Source organism: Ostrea edulis, chromosome 3, assembly GCF_947568905.1.
Source record: "Ostrea edulis chromosome 3, xbOstEdul1.1, whole genome shotgun sequence".
Lineage (NCBI taxonomy): Eukaryota > Metazoa > Mollusca > Bivalvia > Ostreida > Ostreidae > Ostrea > Ostrea edulis.
In genome coordinates, this window is record NC_079166.1 from 86,488,573 (window position 1) to 86,510,233 (window position 21,661).

General features: G+C 35.2%; 1 protein-coding gene and 1 long non-coding RNA gene across 4 annotated transcripts in view; one reads left to right on the plus strand and one right to left on the minus strand.

The window, feature by feature from the left end:
* Window positions 1-21,661, plus strand: part of LOC125675780 (uncharacterized) — a 113,941-nt gene that overhangs the window by 44,302 nt on the left and 47,978 nt on the right. For all 3 annotated transcript variants that reach the window (XM_056159303.1, XM_056159302.1, XM_056159304.1), the window contains exons 2-3: window positions 9,781-10,281; window positions 20,556-20,810. In XM_056159303.1, the coding sequence (XP_056015278.1) occupies window positions 9,781-10,281; window positions 20,556-20,810 (756 nt within the window). The remainder of the gene's footprint in view (window positions 1-9,780; window positions 10,282-20,555; window positions 20,811-21,661) is intronic.
* Window positions 1,613-4,602, minus strand: LOC130052967 (uncharacterized). Its single transcript, XR_008801377.1, has 3 exons — window positions 4,387-4,602; window positions 2,720-2,777; window positions 1,613-2,590 (listed from the first exon to the last, which is right to left on the minus strand). It is a non-coding gene; the product is annotated as an uncharacterized LOC130052967 (long non-coding RNA).

The window sequence follows — 21,661 nt, forward strand, 5'->3', positions numbered from 1 at the left end:
TTTATTGGAACAAACTTAAATACCCTTCACCCAAGGATGATTTGTACCAAGTTTGATTGAAATTAGCCCAGTGGTTTTGGAGAAGCTGATGGACAGAGTCAGACAGCAGGCAAAAGATGATTAGAATTTTAAAAGCTCGCATGAGCTCAAAACAAAACAAATCAAAACCAGCTGTCATATTAATTTTATTTTTTAAAAAAATTCTTTATATCATAATAAAGTTTTATTCTAATCTAATGCAATAGATACTGCTTATGCAACATGCATAATTTTTAATACAGGCGAGATTGGGTAGCAAGCATGTTTCTGAATCATTATATATAAAATATAACTTAATTTGAATCAAAATATCATTTACAGATTTCTCATTCATCCTTCATCCCCAATGGAAGTTGATCATTCAAGAATCTGGAATTAAAGAGAAATTTAAATAAGAAGGATATCACATCAAAGCACAAAAATACAATAATAAACTATTTCTACCATTCTAAAAATGTGGATCAGAATGGCCTTTATTGGGGGTGTTCTGGGGAAGATTAATGCATACATGGGCATATAAACATGACTGATAAGAATGAATTGTGCATGTATTCACACTGGTTCAAACTCTACATAACTGTATAATCTACAAATATTCACATTTAAATAAGCCTTACAGTGTTATGTACACATGGAGAAATTTTGAGGGGGAAAATATAGTTTGAAATTTAAATTGAAAGTCATGTTCAACAATGAAAATTTTCACTTCAAGTCATGAAGATAAAATTAGAATTGTGTCCCATTGGAATAATTAATTGTCTGTAGATGTACTACAAAGAAATAAAAAAAAAATGCAGCATAATTTCCTATTTCTAAAGTTTGTAATACAAGTAATTTATTTATATATACATTCTCATTTTATGTAAATGGGCAGTATAAAAATAATTTTAAATCAAACACCTGTCCCATTGGACCTGCATGTGTATCTACCAATTTGAACACAAACTTAATCAAATACATAAATTAGCATCTAGTATACAAAGCATTTCCAAAACATTTACCATATACAGTACCCAAAGATATGTAACCTTAACAAAATTTATAAACAAAATGAAGTATCATTAGTAATAACAAATCTATAGATAGCACTGAAAGCATGCCACATTCACAAACTTCACATTTCAATGTACATTGTACATAATTCAGGGTATTGATACTCAAAAGAATTCATTATCAAGTGTGCTGCTTGTCATTCCTGTTGCAAACAAAAATTGTATATAAGTTGCCCCCCCCCCCCAAAAATCATAATTTGACAAATGCCTCTGGGTTACATATCTCACCTTTATATTGACTCTTTAATTCTGGTATGATGTTAAATGTCCCATCATTGTATCACTTCCATCATAACTCATTCTTCAGAACCATGATTTCAACCTCTACCAGTGCCAAATCCAACTGCCTTATGACTTAAAGTGTGTGTGTTTGAGAACGCAGCCCAAAGTTAGTTGTAACAAACTCGCAGTGGTTCTGAATTAAATAAAAAATGTGTGAAAAGTTGACAGTTAAAAATGTTAGGACAATTTTTATCAGAAAAGCTTATCTTGGCTAAAAGAAAAATTATAAATGCATGAATTAACAAGAAGCCCACAGGCCTTATCGGTAACCTGAGTATTAGTTAAAAGTATCACTACTCCAATTAAGACCATATTATTTAAATGTTTTACACACACATATATATTATATATATACTATACAATACTAGTTTTGGTCCCACGCTGGTCTCAGAAACTCTACCTCATGGATCATGGAATTTACAATTTTGGTAAAGGCCTTACATCACTATGTATTTAGTTTTTCTTGCACATGTATGGTTGTAGAAAAGACTTTTGAAAATTGGTCAATTTTTGGCAGTATTTGCCCTGCACGAGGCCCCAGGGGTGCAGGAGTACTGAAATTTACAATTTATGTCCCCCTTGTCCTAAAAATGCTTCATACCATTTGAAAAGAATTGGAGCAGTAGTTATTGTCAACGCACGTTGTACGACACACGTTGCCGGAAAACAACCAATTGCAATAGGTCACCTGAATTTACTAAAAATCCAGATGTGTTTGTGAAACGTTGATGCCCCTGGATTACAACAAAGTGGAATCAGATCAAAGGTCAATGATAAGGTCACAAGGTCAAAGGTTTTGTTGTCAGTGGAAAGGTCTTGCCACAAGAAATATACACGTACTGACGTACATACCAAACTGAAAGTTCCACCTCTAATGGTGTAAAATATATGACCAAGGTTAAAGTTTTTTGCGACAGACAGACCAAAAAGAATATGACCTTAGCTTTGATCTTTGATTCCAGGGTCATAAAAGAGTGGCAGAAGCAGGCTTTTGGGCTGTGACACTCACCTGATTCAACTGGAAAATAGTTGATTTTTGTGACAGTTTGTCCTGTGACAAAGGTCTTGGATGAGAACAATTGCATAAAAGTTTCAGGATCAACATGGTTGTCCATGAATCAGGTTGCATCAATGAACGCCACATTCCCACTGGAGGTAAAGGCAATGGAAGACATATCTGTAGATTTATCAATAGGAAGGGCTTCAGTTCCATCACACTTCAGTGGATATGCAATAAAAACATGAGTTTTATACATAGTTATACTTAATATTGGCCTACATTGGGCTAATGGTTCATGTGCATTTTAGAACAATAACTTCAGTCCATCACTTTTAACACTGCATACCATGTCCTAGGAGATTCTACCTAGCCCCTTTCCAAATCCAATTCAGGATACCGGCAGTCTTAGTTAACAAAAGATAAAATTAAAATGTTACATGAAAGGTGAAGATAACAAACAGTGATCAATCTCATAACTCCTATAAGGAATACAAAATAGGGAGTTGGGCAAATATGGACCCCTGGACACACCAGAGGTGGGATCAGGTGTCTAGGAGAAGTAAGCATCCCCTGTCAACTGGTCACAACCACGGCGTGAGCCCTATATCCTAATTAGGTAAACAGAGTTTTTCGTAGTCAAAATCAGTGTGCCAAGAACGGCCTAACAATCAGTATGAAACACGTCAGACAGCATTTGACCCAATGAAAGTGTTATGTGTTATTGAAAGGATTCTCCTTATTTTTAAGGGCAAGGATATATAACAATGACAGAATCCAATCTAGCTATTTTATTGATAGAAGTGTCAATTAATGAGAATACTGCATTCAATAAACAAGATGTGCCTGTGAAACACTATGCCTCTGATAGTAACAAAGAAACAATACACATGTTTAAAACCTTTAGTACCAAAAATAAAGTTATTATTACAAGTAATGAACATGATGAAACATGACAGCCCTGTCACTCATTATTCAAAAGTTATGAGCAAGATTTCAGTAAAAGTTTTGTAATTTGGGTTAAACTCCAAGGTCAAGGTCCCAAAGTCATGGATCATGGTCTCAAATGAAATGTCTTGCTATAAGAAATATATGTACAAAATATTACTTATTCAAAAAGTTAACTTTTCTTTAAAATAGATCAAACTCAAAAGTCAAGGTCACAAGGTCAAAAAGTTTGTTACCAAAAGAAAGTTCAATTGTCAATATGTATAAATGCACCACAATATACAAACAAGAGAACTTTCTAATATTAAATCTAGGCAATCCAAATTAATTGTAACTGTGTGTTTCATGATCAAAAACAGCTTGAATACAATTAGGATTTACATTTATTTCAGGAATACTTTTTAGCTCACCTGAGCTCAAAAGAGCTTGTCTGGCATGTAGTGTAAACTTTACATATTTCTTACTTCCCCAGAACCATGGTGCCAGGGACAATTTTCACTAAACATGCTATTTTAGCATCCATGGGTAAAGGGAATTCAAAAGCATTCAAATGAAGGGTGGTGCCCTTTTCAAAGGGGAGATAATATTAAGAAATGTTCAAAATGTACCATGGTGGCATGTTTAATATAAAAATTTTCTGCACAAGAACCACTAGACTAAAGTTATGTGAGGACATCCTTCATTAGTGCAGATTAAAAACTTAGTCAGACTAATGTGCAAGCATCCTCAGGCAGTGTAGATTCAAGATTGATCAAATCATGGGGAGGGGAGGTATCATACAGTTATTGACTGGGTTAGAGGACAACAGCTGTTTCGCTTGACCCAAATGTAAGTTCATATATGCGAGGTCAGAGACATATTTAATATGGTTATAAATGTCCCTGATGAGGTACACGTGTACACGGTATAGAATGCAGCACTCCATCATCATATGACAGCTGTGTGATGTTACGAAAGCAGACGCTAAAACAAACTTCAAGATCGTGGGATGAAAATGTCGGTAGTAACTAAAGCGTAAAATGGTACAAAAAGTACTGAGCTGGTCAAAAATCAATTATTTATGTTTACCTTCTTGTCTCGCCTTTTCGAATCCCGTAAACAACTTCTAGTAGTAGAATAAACCAATCGCGGTGACGTATTCCGGAAAGATTTTACTTGTTCCAATTATTATCGTTCATATAAGCTAAAATCATTCTCATTTAAGTAACATCTCGATTTTTTCCGCCATTTTGCTTTAGAATCTAGCACTAAATTTTTATGTTAGCTTTCCCTACGTAGGGGCTAACCTAGCACATCGTTCAAGATCGTAGCGATACCGAGTCCTACGTAGCCGCTACGATCTTGAACGCGGCCCTGCTCTAGTTCCACAATAATATAGTAAGTACTCGGCTATTTCCGTAACCGCAAATGAAGCGAGTCTTCTTACCGGTTACAGAAAAGGATGAGCGCGTGATCCGATCAGTGATCATCGCCCCGCATATCCTTAAGATGGAACTTTCACACTCTGCATATAAATTTCTTATGGCAAGATCTTTATATCATACCTTGATCAATTACCTTGGTTTTATCCAGAACAGCAAGACAATGTCAGTCATATCGTTGTTCGGGCATGCCTATGCTATTTGTATTAATTTTTAATTATGTTGTGATCCTTTGGGGCTAGGTTGTGGCCACAATATGGAATCAAAATTTCTCAAGGGAATAGAGATTGATGAAATAATCTCATTTAAATCACAACAGTTGAGCATTGATAGACCAAGGTGACTCAGGTGAGCGAGGTGGCCTATAGGCCTCTTGTATAAAGTTTACTTTGTAAACCCTGGGACACATGCTCCATTTTATATCAAGTTGCAGCTGATACAGGTGTTCGAAATTTGAAATTTTAAAGAATTGGGGATACTAAATCTAAAGTGGAATCTGTATTTTCTTAACAACACACGCACTCCCATATTTACGACTTTAAAAAGTATCGAGACTCACTCCCGGTAAAATTACCACGAGAGCACATCCTTAAGAAATAAATTCATAAAATTTGTTTATTTATGTCCAGAAAATAAATGGTAAATTGGGAAGTCTTATTAATTGTGTCATATTCCTCTGAACTTCGAATATGCTAAATATTAAAACTGATACTTATTAATAAACATTTTGATTTACTGAATGATGTTGTTTAACTTTTTTTTTGGCACTCTGCTTTTCCATAAAATAGCCCTTACAAGTTTATTGTTATTTCGGATTTCAAAACTTTCGGTTGACTATCACTGAAGAAACATTATTTGTCGAAATGTACGAAAGCCCAGAAGGCTCATTCGAGATTCGAAATTCAAAATACGAGATTCGAAATTCAAAATACGAGATTCGAAATTCAAAATCCAAATTAACCAATAAAAATGTAGGTCACAATAAATTAAAGGTTAGAATAGAGGGTACATGCATATACATGTAAACATAAATATGACAGAGAGCTTATTCTTCTAATATGTTTACCAAACAGCGAAATATTTCTTCTAAAACTATAAATGTTTTGATGTATGCTTAGGATGCAAACAGGCCCGAAGAAAGCGGTAATGAGGCAGACAGAAAACTTGTTCCAACTCCTGCATATTAATTCTGCACTGTATGTGATAACCAGGTCAAATAATGACGAATAGACATCGTGATATACCTTAAAGTGAAATCGTATATGAAGCCTATTAACCGATGAAACCCCTCCAACAATTGATTCTAGTTTGATTTTTTTTCTTCAGTTATCTATACAATGTATATAAACAATGGAGGAAATTCGAACAATGAATATATATTTATCTCGGATCTATGTTGTGTCTTTTTAAAAAACATTTTTAGACTCCAGGAAGCTGAACTACGTGCATGATAACGGCAGTATACTAATCTATACACGTTTTAAAAATGATCCTATGCACTGATTCATATTATATCAGCCTACGTACCACAGGGACTGGTAATTTTGTCTGTAATATAATACATGTAATACATATACTTGAACATAGAATATAAATGTATAAATATGAATCAATGGGACAAGCTATTTTTTTTAAAACGTGGATAAATTAGTGTTCTGTGGTAATGACTAATGACGACGTAGTTAAGTAAGCTTCCTGTGAAACATGAAACAAATATAAAAAGAGACAACATGGATGGGAGAAAAATAATTATTCATGGTTCGAATTTTCTCTATCATTCACAGGCACCTGAAGTATAGATATTACTAACCCCCCCCCCCCTTTTCATATTTTTTTCGATTCATGCAATCGTTTCACGCTTTTTTTATTTTATTATACCAGTAGAAGGCCAATCTCTAAAGCCTACAAAAAGCGTGAAACGATTACATGAATCGAAAAAGGGATGAGATAGACTGGGAATTCACACATTTCAGAGAAATCAGGGGCGGATCCAGGAATGGTGGTTACGGGGGAATCGCCACTTTATGAGGCAGTGGGTCCTGGGCGGAACCCTGGTGGGGGTCCAGGGGGTGAAGCACCCGGAAGCTCCTGGATTTTACAGATTTTATGGGGCTTGAAATATTTCTCCTATTAAGTCATTTGTACTATTTACTATCATTTAATAAGGTGAAATTAATAAGATGACCCAAATTTTAAGGGGTTTTTGGAAAAAATTAAGTTCTCCCAATAAAGTAATTCAAGAAATCAAAGGATTTTGTCATTTATTTTTTCGGGAGTGGAAGAAACTATGACTTCTTTTATCGTTTAGTACATTTTCCGAAACAAGATACCGCAATTTACCTTGAATTTGAAATTTTTAGGGGGGGGGGGTCGACTGCGCCCCGTCTAAATCCGCCACTGGAAATTATTGCCACCCCCAAAAAAATTATGAAAGGGGGGGTAGTAATAATCCATACTTCAGGTGCCTGTGCTATCATTTACACACAGCGCATAAAAAAATGAACGGGTGAGGAAGATATTTGTACAGGCATCTGAAGTATGGACACTACTACCAACACCCTCCCCCCCTTCTGATTTATTTTTCTGCGGCGATAAATTCTCCAAAATGTGTGGATTCTTTGTCGATCCCATCCCTATTTCGATTTATATATAATCGTTTCACGCTTTTTGTAAGCTTTAGAGATTGGCCTTGTATTGGTATAATAGAATACAATTTCATTTTGTTACACCATTAGAAGTCTAGGCTAAAGCTTACGAAAAGCGTGAAACGATTATATAAATCGAAATTGAGATCTGATAGACAAGGGATACACATATCTTAGAGAAATCATCGCCGCAAAATAATAATAATTTTATAAAAAAAAAAAATCAGAAAGTGGGGGGGGGGGATGGATGTTGGTAGTAGTGTCGACTTCAGGTGCCTGTGGATATTTGGTCAAACACTAAAATGGGTGGTTTGTTCACAGTTAGTTTTCCCCTCCCATTCCCCCTTTTTGAAATTGCCGGTTGGCTACGTGTCTGGTTAAACACTCGATAATCAATACCGGTAATTACATTGTAATGTTTCCTTCATACATGTAGTTCACAGTGCTTGGGTACCCCCCCCCCCTTGCGTCGAATAAGCCACATGAGTTATAAGTATGTTTGTTGAACATTTCTTTAATGAATATCAACCATGTCTTGCATACCCAAAAAGTCCAAAGTAAATCAAAATAAGCCCTTTTTATGAATTTAAATTTTTTAATAAAAATGCTTCTTTTGAGCTATTTTTGGCCTTTTGGGGTAGGCAAGACATTGTGACATGCATCAGAGAAATTTTGAACAAAATTAATTAAATCAACTCAAGTACGCTATTCGGGTGATGGTGGCGGGGGCTGAACCCATGCGCCTGTGTCATTGTTGACACAGACATGTACAGTTATCTTCATGTAAAATAGGCCTAATTTCAGGCAGAAAAAAAATGGTATGCAGGTAAACCTATAGATTAATCTAAAATCAGAATACGTTGCTACGGGGTGTCATAAGTTAATTTTATTCATATAACCTTCGATTTCATTTCAATTAAAGTGTACTCTTTGAGGTGTATTCGACCTGGTTCCACCCCCCCCCCCCCCCCTCCCCGCTTTCTATGAACCTGACTTTCTACAGGCCTATTTGCATATAATGACATGATTTATAATGTCAAAATATTGCCCATAATATGAAGCTGTGGGATAAGATAATTTTTAAAACGTGGATAGATTATTTTTCTGTCGTAATGACACGTGTAGTTTAGCTTCCTGGGCCCTAAAAAATTGTAAAAAGAAGATATATCGGAGATAAATATTTATTCATGGTTCAAATTTCCTCTATTGTTTATATATAATAGATAAGTACTTGACCCAAACACCCAGAGCTACGGGCCTGTCTGCATGCTAAGCATACATCATAACATTTATAGTTTTAAAAGAAATGTTTCGTTGTTTGGTAAACATATTAGAAGAATAAGCTTTTTGTCATATTTTAAGTTTATGCATGTACTCTCTACCCTTTAATCTATTGTGACCTACATTTTGATTGGTTAATTTGGATTTTGAATTTCGAAATTCGAATCTCGTATTCTGAATTTCGAATCTCGTAATTTGAATTTCGAATCTCGAATGAGCCTTCTGGGCTTTCGTAGAAATGCGCATCTGGTGCATTAGAATTGGTACCATATAAGTTTTACGTTTAAAAGGTGAGTCAAATATACAAGGATATGTTAGTATTGGATAGCTACATGTATAATTCATGGGCCTTAATGTGCCATCTCCTTTATTGAAACAATAATGTATGTTAAACACCTGTTTAGTATCATATGGTTATCATATATTGAACATATATACAAAACAAATGGATGTTCACCATGATTATTGTTTGAAGTTAGCAGCATATAGTCAACATGTAATAAAGGTATTTTAAACATATAAACATTCCAATTCTACGCCCGAGATAAGTTGCATTTTTACCTCTGCAGGGTGTGCACATCGTCATACTAGTATCTTTGTCGATTCCATCAATACGGAATGTGTAATAATGTAATGGAAAAAATATGTCCCAACAATTCTCAAGGTGTTATACCAATAGCTCAACACCTGAAGTTAATATGATCTAAGGTAATTGTTTATGTACCTACTATTTTATATTAGAAATATATCGTGATCTACAGTATCGGTAGTGAACATGACATTCATAAATTCCTGTCAGGCTTACATGATGCATGTGATGTACATGTAACAACATAATAATTCATTACAGGTTATCGTGTTGTGCTTTGTATTAGTCTTCAAATAGCTAGACACATTCAAACGCGATCCCTTAACGTGTTTGATTTGGAAGACAATCTGATTAAAACCAGATCCTGAGATCCGCTCACTTAGATCGCAACACTAATGTAGCGATCTAAGTGAGCGGATCTCAGGATCTGGTTTTAATCAGATTGGATTTGAAGACTGACCAACAGTGACTTCAGTTTATGTATTGTGATGCATTATCAGATTTAACTTTTTCTCCTTTCATACAGATAGGATTGGATCCCTACCAGACAACCAGAAAGCCATTTTGTACTCGCTGTTGTGTTATGACGGTAACAAAATCAGCTGGAGGGACAGTGACCAATGGTTGTCAACACTTAACGATATCCGGGAAAAACTCTTTGATGCCGAAAATGTGTCTGTAACGGATACAAAACATGATATCGACAAATTAAAGAGCATTGAGTTAATACAAAATAACGACCGACATCTAAATATTACCTCTAAAAAGTACGTTGAGGATGTTATGTACGAGTTCGGGAAGATCACAGAATCAAAGTTATCTAACCACAGTTACATGTTGACTTTGTTTTGTATGACCATAGTGAGGGATTACTGCACGACCTGGTATATGTTTAGAGATTCAAAACATGTTTATGTTCATTGTTTTGGTGATCTCTATCCCTCCCTGGTGTACCGATTACAGATGGACATCCTCATCCACCCAACAATAGAGGACGAGGACGTACAGAGCGCAGCGTCCTGGATATGTAAGTATGACATCACTGTCTGTAATAGTGTAAGAAAATGTGTCATTATCTGTGATAGTTTAAAGAGATACATGACTATATAATAGTTTTAAAAGATATGTCATTATATATAATAGTTTAAAGAGCTACATGTGTACGTCGTTATCTATGATAGTTTAAAGAACTACATGACTATATAAATATATTAGTTTTAAAAGATACGTCATTATTTATAATAGTTTAAAGAGATACGTCATTATCCATGATACTTAAACGAGATGCGTCTTTATGTATAATAGTTTAAGGATATACATGTACATTGTTACGTCATTATCTATAATAGCATAAAGAGATACATTTTCACCTTGCATTGTTACGTCATTATCTATAATATTTTAAAGAGATGCATAATTATCTGTGATAGTTTAAGAAGTTAAGTCATATTAAGTATCACTCTATGTTTAAGAAGAATATAACATTCAAAATTAATTTTAAAAGAAACGGAAAAGCGTTTGTCTTCCATAAATTGCGTTATCGATATTTTGAGATAATGAAATAACCAAGGCGTGTTAATACGATTATTATAATTTGCATTAAATAAATACATAGTTTATGGAATTTGTAATATCCTTTATGTCCCCAATATATTCTTTTGATAACATCAATGAATGTTAAAAATATAATAATGAATGAACTAATGAATTGAATGACGAGCAGGACCCCCTCCCTCCAATTTAGGAGTATGAAGCATATTTTAAGTTTGTATTACAGAGTAATTTTCTGCATGATTTGTATAAAGTAACATGCAACATCAATGTAAAACCGTGTTCAATGCGTACTGAGTACACAGTAATTCCCTGAATGTAAAATGAACAATACAAATCCTATGTTAATGCTCAGTTGTGACGACAGTTAACCCATGTTACATTTCACTTAGTAAGAAATGGGACATTACACAGTAATGGAGGGCCTTTGTCCCTCAGGACGATTGGCTTACAACCCAGAAAGCCCGTCATTCATTTTAGATAATCAAATTTGTCTTATTCCAAATATGGACCTCAAAAACGGAAATTTATGAAATGAAATCAGAAGTATATAGTATCCCGGGAAATGTTCTTCCACTCTTTCTTGTAAATATTGGAATATAAAGCAGACCCTGAAATATGCTGCTACACCACTTACACCGTACGAAACGAACTCTACACAGGATGATGGAGGGTTTACATGAAACTATGAACAATTTACACAGAACAATGAACGGTTTACACGGGGCGATAAACGGTTGACACGGTACAGTGAACGGTTTACAATGAGCGATGAACGGTTTGTTACCGGGTTCCAAGTGACCATACAGAAAAACACAATCGCTGCTTTCAATATTGTATTGATTGCACTGTAAATTATAGTCAGAAAGAAGCATACCTTCACATTCAATCCACAATAAAATAAAACATAGTGACATGAAACAAAGACAGCTAATTTCACTTATATAAATATCACAGAAAATATCTTCGTGTTGTAGAAATGGTAAAAACTAAATTACCTTTGCTATAAGTACATGTATCATGATTTGATAAGAATGAAATATAAATTGCCAATCTTTGCTATTAATTCAATATAAAATGAATATACCATATAAATACATACAGATAATGAGATGACGCTATACGTGCAGAATACACACACATGTATGCTATTCCTAATCATATATCCTCCCTTACCCAATCTGTGGTACCAGAGCAGTACGACCAATCAACACATCGGGTGACTCTATACAAGAAATAATATTCCTAATTATATTTAGAGTATAATATGCAAAAGAATTGATAATCTCATATCATTCATACTTGACATCAATGGGATTAAAATAAATTGACCTGCACTGCAATAATTAAAGTCCCATAAAAAGAAATATCACAGTATATAGTAAATGCAACCATTCAGCTTAAATGAAAAAAAGTGTTATACTAAAAATAATTGAATAAACTAGAAACAACTATAAGAAAACCACCTGACTTAAACTTTCAACCAACCAAAACCTCCAAAACTGGGATTTAAAAAAAATTACACACATATATATCACACGGAACGATGAACGGTCTACATAGAGTGATGAGCGGTTTACACGGAACGATGAACGGTTTACACGGATCAACGAACGGTTTACACGGATCAATGAACGGTTTACACGGAGAGATAAACGGTTTACACGGATCAATGAACGGTTTACACGGAACGATGAACGGTTTACACGTGGTGATGAACGGTGAACACAGGGTGATGAACGGTTTATACGGGGTGACGAACGGTTTATACGGGGCAGTTAAAGGTTTACATGGATCAATGAACGGTTTACATGGAACGATGAACGGTTTCCACGGGACGATGAACGGATTGCACGAATCAATGAACGATTTACACGAGGCGATAGACGCACATAAACACTACCCGCTTTGTCAAAAGTGTGCGATGTTTGAACGAAATCGTAAGCATGGTATTAACCCCTTTATATGATGATTCAACCATAAAAAGCATGCTGTGATAATCTTGAGATTAAAAAGAATTCGGGAAAGGAATCACGCTGACCTATCTCAAAAAGATTCTACATATTACATTATTGACGTGGTAAATAGTTTTTTCTTCATCACCAATAAAATTCTTTGGCTCAATGGTTTTTGAGAAGAAGATTTCTAAAGATTTTCCCAAAGTAATTGTATGTAACACATTGATCCCCTATTTTGGCCCTATCATACTCACCGGGGACCATGGTTTTAACAAACTTAAATATGTACTATGCCAGGGCGCTTTCGGGTAAATCTGTACTTTCCTAGCCCAGTGGTTCTTGAGAAGAAGATTATCAAATACTTTACATATATATTCGCATGTAAATCTAATGTGGCCTCTACCTACCCCAAGCGGTCATCGTTTTACCAAACGTGAATCTGCACTATGTCAGGGAGTTTTCATGTAAATTTCAGCTATTTTTAAAGAACCTCATCCTATTTTTGCATTTTTCTCCATCTTCTCTTTGAAGGGTCCATGACCCTTCATTTGAAAAACAACTTGAACCCCCTTCTCCCAAGTATGCTTTGTGCCAAGTTTAGTTGAAATTGGCCCAGTGGTTCTGAAGAAGAAGATTTTTAATGTATTTGCACTATTTTTGCTATTATATCCCCTCGGAGAAGGGCGTTGTCCTTAATTTAAAAAAAAATGAATCCCCTTTATTAAAGGATGCTTTGTACCAAGTTTGGTTGAAATTGGCCCAGTGGTTCTCAGGAAGAAGATTTTCAAAAGTCGTCAATGCATTTTAACTATGTTACTATTACCTCCCTTGGAAAGAAGTGTGACCCTTCATTTGAACAAACTTGAATCCCCTTCACCCAACGATCTTTTGTGCCAAGTTTGGTTGAAATTGGTCAGTGGTTGTGGAAAAGATTTTGAAATGTTCTTAACGTATTTTCACTATTTTGCTATTATCTCCCCTTGGAAAGGAGTGTGGCTCATCATTTAAAAACCTTGAATTCCCTTCACCCAAGAATGGTTTATGCCAAGTTCGGTTGAAAATGGCCCAGTTGTTCTAGAGAAGAAGATTTTTAATATTTGTTGATATGTTTTACCATTTTGCTATTATCTCCCTTTGGAGAAGGGCGCAGTCCTTCATTTGATCAAACTTGGATGCCTTTGCCCCTAAGATGCTCTGTGCCAAGTTTAGTTGAAACTAGTCTAGTGGTTCTCGAGAAGAAGTCGAAAATGTGAAAGTTTACAGACAGATGGATGACGGACAACGGGTGATCAGAAAAGCTCACTTGAGCTATCAGCTCAGGTGAGCTAAAAACCAAATCTATGGAACTAAGTTTAAAGACGTTGGTTTAGAATTACAAATAACTCAATTTAGGCAAAGTGCTACTGTCCATAAAGGTGGATACTATTTAGGATATGGAGAGCTGTGAGATCCAAGTATAGTGGGGATGTTTATTCTCTTGTTTGCCTTTTTTTTTTATTCAGCGTGATGCGATTAATTATCATTCATAAAGAACAGAGAAATAACAAGACATCCCTAAGAATGAATGTCTCCCTCATACCTTTTAACTATTGGTTAATACGATTCTAGTTGTAATAAAGAGATGACACTTTATATTCTATATCTAGCTGTGGTTTAACCTGTTACCTGTAAAAACATTTCGTCCAATGGAATATTAGAATTCACTGAAATGAAGTAACAAAATTTCACACAAATTAAAGAAATCACATTTGAAAAATTAATCCACAAAATGAAACCCACCGACGGAAACAGATCTGAATACAGTCCACTCCACTTATATTGAAGTCGCTTATATTGAACTATCTGTTATATTGAGGTTTAAATAAATCCCCCAGTAGCAATATTTGTGTACAGTAGTTCAGCATTAGTTATATTGAACTTTGGATATAATGAACAATTCAGGTCGGTCCCCTGATTTTCATTATATCCGGAGTAAACTGTATATATATTTATAAGCTTTAGAAATAAGATAAAATTATATGCAAAAGTTATATCGTCATGGAATAACGATTATTTCACTTGGATATTGGTTTTGTTGATTTCAACATAACTACAGACTGATTAATGAATGACCACGCCTGTATCGTTATATCGCATGTTTCAATACACTTTAAAGAAACGGGAGATAATAAAAATCATCCTTTTTCAAAGACAGGGATTACATTAGATAATATACATTGTACATTTTTTAAAATGCACTTGTATGATGATATAAAAATCTAAAAATCAGGCAAGACTTATCAAACATATTTTCGGGGGGGGGGGGGGGTAATGTTTCCATGACGAGATTCTCAGCTAAGCAGTTCAGTTAATTGAAACTTCCACAACCTCTAGATCACGGGGGGGGGGGGGGGTCTGTTTATGCGGGATATCCAAACAGATTCTTAGTATTTTGATTAGAGATTTCTTTCTGATGTTAGATACCTAAAGGTAATACATCTTTATTCGTAATTATATTTCCTGATTTCCTGGAGCAATATCATTCAGATTATTTGTTAAAAACAAACTCTGAGTAATGTTGGACACGTTTTCTCTCCATAATCGAAAGAAAAACAAATTTTTGCACTAGTTAGTAAGCTGTTACTGTTGGGAAACTATAAACACCGATTTCAGCATACCTCATGGGTCTCAAGCCTTCTTGTAATTCGAAAGATCAGGATTATCCGAGGTAAAAAAGTTACACCAAACCGCAAAACAGTTCCCATAAACAATTTATATGGAAAGAAATAACTAATAATTAACAATCTAATTAAAACTAGAGCCTATGATCCGCTCATCTATTATCGCTACACATAGCGACAGTAGATGAGCGGATCATAGGATCTGATTTTAATTAGATTGTAATAAATAACGAAACCAGATCTAATAAGTATAACAAAACATTTTATTCTCATATCATCACGTATTCGTTGATAAATAGTATTTTTTTTTTTGGTAGCTAACCTATAAAACCCAATGCAGACGATAAAAATATACAATAGTATAATACACATATCATGATATCAACAACTTAATCCTCTGGTTCACACCCCACCTCCATTTTATTTCTAGATCCGCGCCTGGACAATGTTAATTACATGTATATATGTATATTGTATTGTTATCTAATGTAATCTTTCAGTTGAAATCTGGGTTGGATTTTGGTATTTTTTCATGTGCAATTCAATATTTCATTTTTTTTTTTAAATTTAAATCAACTTTTAAAACATCAAATAGCTGGGGGTTTTCGACATCGTTCTTTTTCCACTATTTTTACCGGCAAAGTTGGTCATTTTTAACGTTCGATCTATAGGCTAGTTCCTGATCCTTGTTTTGAATAATAGTAGTGAATTGTAGAGGAAATATAATTAAATTAACCGAAAAATTGAAATAAAGGATCAACCCGTGTCCCCTTACAACCAAAATTAGAGTTTTGATTTAATTTTTGAATTTTACAAGATAAGAAATTTCAGACAATTGTGAAACCAACTTCTTCTCCGGCTGCTCACATTAGATACGGCTGGAACCCCCCCCCCCCCCCTTCCCCTTTTCCCCAACCCTAAAATCTTGACAAAAGTTTTCAATGCTCAATGTAATGCTCCAACTCAGGGGCGAATCCAGAGGAAGTTCCAGGGATAGCACACATCCCTCTTTCGTCAGAAAATTTTGCTTAAAAAGGGTAAAAATAACGCATTTTGAGGGTGGAACCACCCACCCTACCTCTTTTGAAAGCCAAAATTAATGGTAGAACCCCTCTTTCAAAAATTCCTGGATCCGCCCCTGCAGTTTGACATCTTATGACCGTGTTCAGTTATCGTGCAGTCCGTGTACATACAGCTTGATGGCGTGACGTGTATAGCACACACTGCTTGTCAAATACTATTGATATTCTGTCTTCTAATTATAGAATGCTTTGCTATGCGAAAATGTATAGTGCAAAGGTTTTTACATTTAGAAATTATGGTCGGAAGTTTTACATATCATACCATGAATTATTTTTTTGTGATCATGAAAAATATAGTATGTAAAGCCTTGTACAAAAAAATAAACATATATACGGAAGCCGATAGGTGCCAAGGTATAGAATTAATATTTATTTAACTGGCGGCCGCCACTTAATTTATGTGGCGGTCGCCACTTAATTTAACTGGCGGCCGCCACTTATTATCTGGCGGCCGCCAAATAAATTAAGTAGCGGGCGCCAGTTATTTTATCTGGCGGCCGCCACTTAATTTATATATGGCGGCTCCCAATGGCAAAAGCAATGTAATTCGTATCGCTGAGTAATTATTTTGGAAAGATTTAGAATAGTACGCAAACACGCAGCATCAATTTTCAAAGTGTATAGGGACAGTCGGAGGAGAAATTGACTTCTACAATTGTTGACAAGCAGAAAAGGAACCTAAAATGTCTCTTTTGTCCAAACTTCGTACTCCTAAATTGGAAGGAGAGGACTCCGTTTATCCTTCAATTGATCAGTTAATTCATTATTCCATTTTTACCATTCATTACTACCACCAAAAGAGTGGGATGGGGGCCAATCCACCAATTAATCTAATTTCACATGTGAAAATAATTTAGTTTGCACGTGAAAATAACAGAAATTGAACGTTGTCAAAAAAATGGAGGGTCTGCCCCGTGGTTCTACGTATTTAATAGTACAATCGAAAAACAATGATTTAATGCTCTTAATTGTGTATATATAAATGTCACATACATATTACTAAGCATTGGGAGGGATTGCACCCCTTTCATTTTGAGAGAGAGATAGAGAAAGAGAGAGGAGTTGAATAACTGGTGACAGTCATATAAATGATTTAAATTGAGTGATTAACTGGCGGCCGCCAGATAATAAGTGGCGACCGCCAGTTAAATTAAGTGGCGGCCGCCAGTTAAACAAATATTAATTCTATACCCTGGCATCTATCGGCTTCCGTACAGATACACAAAAGACGTCATTCTTTATTACAACACTACCGCAATAACAGACATAAATCGCGCAGAAACGCATGCGACTTCTCCCAAATTATAGCAAGCGAAGCTTGCGTAGCGAAGCGACGCAACGAGCTCGCTCCAATGATTATACAATTGAGTCACGTGATTTGCTCTTCATCAGCTGAAAGATGATGGGGACTACCCATAATGCTTCCGGAAAAATGTCGCTGTCACTGTGTTATACTTCATTGACAACCCCGTAGATAAAAGAAATAAATAGTTTGGAAAGTACCACAAATGATTTATATTTCCCGTGTTAAATGAATTGCCTATTTTAAAGTCGTGTTGTAAGATGTTATGGGTCTTCACATATTATCATAGAATGGGTCGGCTTTTACCGGTCTATTATATTTTTTAACACTCTCAATGTTTGTAACTATTGCTCTTTGAGAATTGTGGGGTTTTTTTTCCCTCGAAATAGAAGACTCGATAAATTCATTTAAAAAAAAAAGTTTTTCTGATCACTACTTCTTGAAAGCGGATGTGTTTTTTTTTTTCCGAGGGAGGAAATAGACGACCGCATGGTAAATGTTAGGCGTAGCTACATACCACTTACCGTCATACATCCGAGGCTAGATGTAGGGTACCAGAGAGTATCAAAATCTGCCGAAGTAGTGTCGAATGAGGAATTCGTTATGTGCAACAACAACAACAACAAAAAAAAAAACAAAAAAAAAAAACAGAAGAAGGAAGAACCCCAGAAAACGAGGACAAAATCTTTGTTTTGCATCATATCATTTGCATTAAATTGCTCACATTTTTTCATCAGTTTTAAATCCTTGGCACTTCCCGATATTCAGATCTACAGTACCCAGGAGACACTTGAATTCAGGATAACTTATTAAAGTTACTTTTATTGTGAAGTTTTATTTTAAAAATCATATTTCTTAAATTCCTTAGAAATAACTTATCCATTAAATTTGTCGAATTAACAATGCATTTAGTTCTTTTTATGAGCACTATATTTTGACGTGCAAGTTCACAATCCGGGACGCTGTTCCAATAAGCCCCCCCCCCCTCCCCCCCGAGGAATATAAGCAATGTAAACAAACGGTGATTTATGTTCTAATTCGTTCCACTCAAACGAACATAAATTATTTACAATATAACAACAGACATATTAAGAGAAAGAAGCGCTTATATGCTCATATTTATTAAACGTATAGATATATTACAGTTTTCATTTCAACTTCATCTGTAATAATAAAAAAATACATATTAGTAGAAGCACATGATACGTTCATAACTAAAACAATATCGTAACTTTGTGCAAACTGTGGGTGGGAGGGGGTGTAAATGCGACACAGAAAAGCCTTCGAATGAGGGAGATCGTGCTTTGCTTGAATACCTATTTTACAGGTTGAATGATAAAAATAGTAACCAATGGTAGTGGCTTCAATTTAAGTCATAACATAGAACACGTGTTCTAGAACATATGATTAATCAATTTAGTAAATGAATATAAATATAAGAATTGAACAGCTAGCGCGATTCAAAGAATTTGTCCCAAATCTAGATCCATTCATATTGACCACCAACAGTTTAAAAGTGCTGTTCAATTTTTAAATAACTTACATGTTTTGGGCGGTGGGTAAGTTTCACTATTAGAGTGGCTTTGTGTGTGTAGATCCTTGGATAGTAAATTTCACCAGTGGTAAGTTTAGTAAATTATGTATATATACACATTATTCATTAGAATATCTATAGAAAGATTTCTTCAAAGATATAGTAATTCTTTAAAAAAAGAACTATTTCGTGCGCCCGTTAATTCAAAAATACATACAAATTTAATGTGCATTAGGTTACATCGCTTTACCGCCGTGTGAACGCTATGTAATTTAAATTAATTCAATGTGCATTATTTTACTTCGCATTGAATTTAATGCAAAGTAAAATTTAATGCAAATCCTTGTGAAGGAGGCATTAGCTTCCGCTCCGTTTTCCGTTCTGCGTTTTAGCAACACCCCGAAACGATAGAGGTGAACGGAACACTTTGTGGGTGTAGTAGTAGCTTTCAGAGTGGTTAGTTTTTTGCTTGAATGATACATTTATAGATATTTTCAGTTTCAATAAGACTGTATTACAATTGCATACATGGAATTCTTTGGAGATCTAGAGGGATCATTGTGGTATATTATGCTGGAAAATGACAACTTGAGAGGGGGGGGGGGGTGAAGGGGACATCAAGGTCTCCCAGACACTCACCTACCCATGCTGAAAATACTTCCATAGATACACATCTATTTTCATGTAAAACGTAATTCTCAAAATATTTTTTTTCCTTCTAAAGCGCATTAGTTGTCATCCTTAATATTAAAAGTGTACATACCGTGTCTTATACGGTATATACTATACATTGCACCTGTCAAGTTCGTCATTGATTTTGCAGCTTACTTCACACAAATCATACAATTATTTTTATCCAAAATTCATACTTAAAATATTCGAATCATTGGTTAAACATGTAACTTTATATTTTGCATGAAGAAAATTCAGCATAATTAACATGCTATAGTACAGATACAGGACTCCCAGTGTTACACTCTGTGTGGAGTACACACATACTGATTACGTATCACACGCACCTGATAAAGTGATGTCTGTTATATTTTGCATTGAGAATCAAACATTTAAAAATGAAGGAATTGTGTAACTGTGATTTTAATTTATTTATTTTAAACCTTTTGGTTTTATGGTGCTGTATCAATCGTATTATTCCAATACACTACAATTTATTATTAGTCTTTACATAAAATACCGCATATATACATCATTTTAGTAAACATACCAACGGAAAAACTCCAATCAGACGAAGTAAGAAAACATGTGTACAGCGATCTACGTCGTGAGATAGATAAAGGAGATATAACGAAACTAGGAGCAGCGAGTTGGACCAGGATGACCAGAAAGGAGGAGGGTATATACGGGCCCGAGACTGTGTACGAGCTGAGACCTCAGTGTGCCAGGTCCACCATTGGACAACACGACCACAATGACATCTTTATAATGGAAGGAGAAATGTATGCTGTGAAAGGTAAAGTTTTTTTATAATTACAAATAATATGAATTGAATGAGTATTTGATAAATCATCGTTGTTTGCCGCAAAGTACATAATTGTATGTGCACGAGTTTGACGGTCCTAGCCCCAATAACTCTGTCAGTATTCGACCTGCAAAATTCCCTGTTAACGAAAACAACGACCTTGACCTTTGACAGCAGACCAGTAACAACAATCGGTATATCCTGTCATCACGGTGATCAAATGCACTAAGTTATAAAATACCGGGGCTTGCGGTTCATATAGCGTTTTGCCTATAATGTTCGGTCAGACGCAACGCGCTATTTCATTTGTGCTTTGATTGATTGGTTGATTGTATGTTGTTTAACGTCCCGCTCGAGAATGTTTCACTCATATGGAGACGTCACCATTGCTGGCGAATGACTGCAGCATTTAGGCCTATGTTCGGCGCTTACGACCTTTGAGCAGGGATCTTTATGTTTCCACACCTAAATTCAAATTCAATGATCTTAAAGATATCTAGTGCGAATAAAAGCAAGGCCGATTTAAAAAGACTATATTTGGGGGAAATTGTAGAAAAAATATTTTATCTTTTACAATCTTGTTTTCGGGGAGGGGGGGAATATTCTTTGGATATATAATTTGAAAGAGGTTAAACTATAATTCAAGTCTTTTTCAATAGTTTTCTTTTCTTTTCGTTCTTTAATTGGGAAACAACATACAGTCACAATAGGGGGTGGGGTGACAAAGGCGGGGAAAACGATGGTATCCAAAGGCGCTTGCTTAATATTTTTCATGGTAGGTGAATGCTTTTAAAGTACATTTGCATTAATATGAACTATATGAAGTGGTGAATTCTGTGGAT